Here is a 5,257-nt window from a genome sequence, read left to right on the forward strand (position 1 = left end):
TGGGGACTCCAGCAGAGCCCTGACCTGCTGGCGGTTCTGGGAACTTCACTAGCCTAGACCGGGCCTCCATGTCTCTGTCTCTGAGGTGAGAGGACCAGACTAGAAGGGAGCTGGGAGAGCCTTTTCTGCTGCCGACGCTCTGGGCTCCTGTGAGAAGACAGGAGCTGTGTCTGGGTGTCCCGGGTGTCCTGGGTGTCCTGAGCCAGGCCTCTCTTGGGTGCCCGAAGACGGCAGCTCCTCATCCCTCACCAGGAGCCCCGGGTGTGGGTGGATCACCCTCGAGAGACCTCTGTGTCCACGTCCTGACTTCAGTCCGTAGACTGTGCACCCCAGTATGCTGGGGTTCTGTCTTGCCCGGAGTCAGGATCCCCAGTGCAGGACCTGGCCACAGATTGCTGAGCGAGGTGAACGGGTGAACGGGAGCACGGATACACAAACAAAGGACCGGGGAGTGAGAGGGTGGGGGGCTAGTGGCTCCAGGTGCGAAGGAGGAAGCAGGGGATCTGTAAACAGTGGTGTGAGGGTGCACAGTGAGTAGGCGGGAGCATGGGTGGGGCGTGAAGGCAGGGCTGGCTCCCTCGAGTATCCCAGGATACAGCACCTCTCCCTAATCCAACTGTTTAAACGAGTATTTGACCTTGATAGTCAGAAAGTTTCTTTGTGCATCTGACTCAAGTCTCCTCCGCATTCCCCCCACCACCCCCATTTTAATCCTTAGCCTGGTGAGGCTGCGAGTTGTCTAGACAAAGCCCTAGCCGGGGAGTCAAAGCCTGGGCTTCCTGCCTCACCACAAGAAATCTAAGTGCAAAGAATCCATGGAAAGAATATGTGTAGGACAGCGGAACACCCACTGTGTGCCAAGCGCTCACTCACGTGGTGTTTGGGCGTGCTGTGCACAGGAGTGTCTGGCCTAGGGAGGGCGGAGTGGGGAGGGGGTGGGGATAACACAGGTCTGTGCTGGCCTGGAGGGGTGCTGTCCTCAGGAGGACTTCAGGGTGGTTGGGGAGCCCAGAGAACATTCTGGGGCATCCTGGGGGAGGCCTCTTGTAGAAAGAGAGGGAGAGCTGACCCTTGGGAATGTGAGATATGAAGCCAGGTGTTCAGTGGGAGGGGACTCTCCCACCAGCCACTTGGCTTCATGGGTGTGGCCATCTTGTCTGAGCAGAACTCGTCCCATCTTACCCCAGATTCCTGGGCAGGTGCCCCAGACAAGTCCTTGTATTTTTTTGCTTCTCGGCGTTACTCTCCGCTCCTGCCGCCTCCTACACAGCCCGCGTGGAAGGTTCCTTGCTAGCATGCTCAGGCTTTTCCCTCTCTCTCCCCAGGGCTTTGTGGTGGCCGTTCTCTACTGTTTTCTGAATGGGGAGGTAAGACCTCGGCCCTCTGGCTTCTCAGCATTGGAGGTGGGGCTTGCTGGGGAGCAGACGGGAGTGTGGCCTGCTGGTCACACAGGTGCTTATTAGACCAGGGCTCTGCCAGATTCCCAAAGCCACAGGAGGGGTCAGCAGCAGTGCCAGCAGGGTCTCCTGATGGCCTCCACCCTGTGCCAGAATCTCTCCTGCTTTGCCTACAATGCAGCCAAGGCGTCAACTGCTGAGCACAGACCCCTTGGGGAGGGCTCTCACCATAAGACCCACCTTAGTAAAGAAGAATCGGAAGTGAGGAAGGGCGAGGCACAGGAAATGGTATCTACAGTTCAGGAGGCCGTGAAGGCAGGGTGCTGAGCAGGTCGTTGCCCAAACTCGTCCCCGATAGAGGGGGCACCATGGGGACTTGGCACAGACCATGGGGGGAGGCCTGGAACCTTCTAGTGATGGTCCGTTTCCAGAGGTCTGGCCTCTTAGGTGATGCTTTTGAACAGAGCCCATAACAGAGAGGCTGCTATGGGGCTCGGGGCTGGATGGGTGGGATGGACTTGGAGAGTGGGCAGGAGTCCTTGCACCAGAGCTTGGGTCTTGGCCGAGAGACCTGGGCAGGTTCCTCCTCTTTTTGCGTCTGAGAAACAAGAAAATTGGGCTCAGTGATCACCACGACCACCTACAGAAGGGTCCAATAAGAACAGATAAGGAGAGGCAGACAGGGCTCTGCTGGGAGTGGTAGGGAGAGATGGGGACGGGTGTATGTGGAGCTTGTCCAGGGCCTGAAGTAGGAGCTAGAACTGGAGGGGGAGGTGCCAGTACCATTCCCAGTTGTACGGTTCGTGCACTGCATGAAGATGGCAGACGGAGGGGGCATATGGAGTCTGCAGCCGGGCATGCCATGCACACACCGTGCTAAGCTAATGCGGGGTGAGAACCACATGGTTCAGTGGTTCTCAGCCTTGACTGCATACTGCAATCCCCTGGGAAGCTCATCCCAGAGGTCTTGATGTGATTGTTCTGGGTATGGTCTGGACATCTAGATTATTAAAGGTCTGCACGTGATATAACATGTAGCTCACTGTTGACTGTCAACAAGAATGGGGTTCTTTGCCTGATCTCTCTGTGCCTAGGGCTGGCTTTGTAGACTCCCTGAAAAACCCAGTGGGATGGTCTCTGAACGTAGAACCCAGAGGTCCAGGGGCCATGCCCACAGGACCCAGGAAGCCATTAGGGCTTTGTTCAGACAGTGACACGGGCGAGGGACTGAGGTAGCTCCTCAGAGCATTCCTTTCCCTTGAGGGCTGCAAGCTGCAGTGTGGGAGTCGGCGGGGTGCTGCTGGAGGTGGCAGGGCCAGTCTGGAGGGGCCCAGGGCAGGCAGGCAGGTGGATGAGGCTGGAGAGGGATCCATCCGGAAGTGATGCCCACCTTGCTCCCTGCAGGTGCAGGCCGAGATCAAGCGTAAGTGGCGGAGCTGGAAGGTGAACCGCTATTTCGCCGTGGACTTCAAGCACCGGCACCCGTCCCTGGCCAGCAGCGGGGTGAATGGGGGCACCCAGCTCTCCATCCTGAGCAAGAGCAGCTCCCAGATTCGCATGTCTGGCCTCCCGGCCGACAACCTGGCCACCTGAGCCCCTCCCCGCCTCTCCTCCTCACACAGGCAGGGCTGCCCGGGCGCCGGCCACACGTGTCGCGCTCTCCTCTCCCTTCTGGCCGGCCCTGGGCGGGAAGCAGGGCTCCCTGAGGGGAGAGAAGGATGCAGGGCCCCGATGGGTATTTCCCCTCCCTGTTATCGTACTGGTCCCGCCCACCGTGGACCCCCGGGCCCTGGTCCCAGACATGTAAATACTACTCAAATGTGGAAAAGTTGTCCCATCCCCGACCCCTTTGCCTCCCCTCAAGCAGATCCCCAGCTCCGCTCCACCTCGTCTGCACCAGCCTCAGTGATCTGACCCTATGCGTGAGGCCTTGTGGGTGAAGCTGATGACCTTGCTTTGGGGGATTGGGTGGGGCCTGCCTGACAGCCTCCCGCAGTGTCTGGCCCTCACTGTGGACTCATTCTGTCTGCTCGCCACCCTGGGGCCCTTGTCAGGCTGGCCCAGTCCCCGAGGCTGGCCAGAGGTCCAGCTTGGATGGCCAGAGTGTCCTTCAGCGCAGGCCGGACGTGAAGCTCCCTCATGTTCACCCAGCATCGTGGTGTCCGGGTGCCCAGCCTCTGCATTTCAGGGCAATGGGACAGCTCCAGGGCTGTTCCAATCAGAGACTTCAGTTTGGGTGTAGGGCTAAACGTCAGAGAAAGTTCTGGTGCTTTTCATTTGGTCCAAGGAAAATTGCTGAGAGCCAGAAATGCGGACGTGACTGGAAAGGAGATGGAAGAGTCTGGGGGAACCCATGGAAGAAGACTTTCGCCATCTCCATTATTTTCCCCCCGACGCCAGGGGGTCAGGGCTTCATCTCAGAGCCTCCCTTCTCCCCCGCCACCCCAAGCATCAGCTGTAGAAGGTGAGGGATGGTGCCTCCGAGAAACCATGCCCCCGCCATGAGCGCCCCGTCCACATTTCCCCTCAAGTCAAAGCCATGACTAGGATGAACCGGACGCCTTCCTGTGATGTTGGTGAATTCTGAAGCACTTTTCCCCTCCCAGTGCCCAAGTCCAAGGCCCAGGGTCCCTGCCACCCCCCTCCCACCTCCATAGACGATGAGCTCCAGCCACCAGCTCCTCGGGCTTGGACTCTGAGACCTCTGCAAAGACTTCTCTCCACGTGCTCTTGTCATCAAATCACCGAGGAGGACGCTTGGGTGTCCTGGATGTTGAGAGGGGAAGCCACGCCCACCATGGCTGTTAGCGGAAGCTGCTGAAGGAAGGAGTTGGGTACCCCACACCTGTCCCAGCTCCCCACAGCCTAAGCATTTAAAATGGGTCAGAACTAGGTTCAGGGAGGTGGAGGGCCGTGGCCTGCGTGTGGGGCCGGCTCCACTCCATGTCAGCGTTGGGTGTCCCTGTCATGTGTGTGTGGACTTGTTTCCTGATTGTGCTCTGGAATGCTTGGCGAGTCTGGGTGTCGGGGGGATGCTGCTCTGCCTGGTTTTAGAAAGAGGAAGGGACCTGGGGGGCCTGAGGAACTGTTCGCTTCGAAGTGACTGAATAAGGGCTGAGCTGCTTGGTTGAGGGATGAGTCCTGTGTCTTTGGCTAGTTGAGCACTGTGGACCCTGGATCCTTGGCAAAGCGGGAGGGAGAAAGGGAGCTACCTGCCATTTCGTGGGTACATGTGGAGACTCAGGCTGGTCGTGGGGTGTACAGCGGCCCTTCCCTCCTGCACACACCTTGGGATCCCCCTCTCTCTGCTCTGGGGCACAAGTGTGTTACCCTCGTGGGTGTCCACTGGCCACCTCACACTTTGGGCCTTGATGAGGGGCTTCAGATAATTGGAAAGAGCCATAAGCTGGGATTCACAGACACAGGATTTGTCCCTGTCAAGCTAAGACCACTGAGACTGGACAGAGCACCCCTGGCTGGGCCTCAGTTTCCCCCTTTTTGAGATGAGGTGACTTCTAATGCTTCTCCGGGCTCTGGACTCCAGCAGTAATTCTCCAGTTCAAACCTAAGGCAGGTAAAAGGGCATATATCATTGTTCAGTGTGTCATCTGAGGTTTTGAAGTGCGTGTCTGCGCGTGTGTGTGTGCATGCACGTGCGTGTATGTGTGTGGGGGGGATGCTGTGTGTGTGCGTGCGTGCATACGCATGTGCGTATGTGTGGATGCTGTGTGTGTGCGTACACATGTGTGTGCGTACACGTGTGTATGTGTGTGTGCATGTGTGTGGATGCTGTGTGTGTGTATGCACGTGTGTGTGTGCGTACACGTGTGTATGTGTGTGTGCATGCATGTGCATGTGTG

At 58.1% G+C, this 5,257-nt stretch overlaps 1 protein-coding gene across 8 annotated transcripts in view; it reads left to right on the forward strand.

Moving 5' to 3' along the window:
- The window catches only part of ADCYAP1R1 (ADCYAP receptor type I), a 52,773-nt gene extending 47,782 nt beyond the window's left edge, over positions 1 to 4,991 (forward strand). For 7 of the 8 annotated variants that reach the window (XM_015589461.2, XM_015589463.2, XM_015589467.2 and 4 more), the window contains 2 exons: positions 1,326 to 1,367; positions 2,802 to 4,991. In XM_015589461.2, the coding sequence (XP_015444947.1) occupies positions 1,326 to 1,367; positions 2,802 to 2,990 (231 nt within the window). In that variant the 3' untranslated portion in view covers positions 2,991 to 4,991. The remainder of the gene's footprint in view (positions 1 to 1,325; positions 1,368 to 2,801) is intronic. The other variant, XM_015589465.2, reaches the window with a different exon arrangement.
- The last annotated feature ends 266 nt before the right edge of the window (positions 4,992 to 5,257 follow it).

This window comes from Pteropus alecto, unplaced genomic scaffold (genome assembly GCF_000325575.1).
Source record: "Pteropus alecto unplaced genomic scaffold, ASM32557v1 scaffold21, whole genome shotgun sequence".
Taxonomy (NCBI): domain Eukaryota; kingdom Metazoa; phylum Chordata; class Mammalia; order Chiroptera; family Pteropodidae; genus Pteropus; species Pteropus alecto.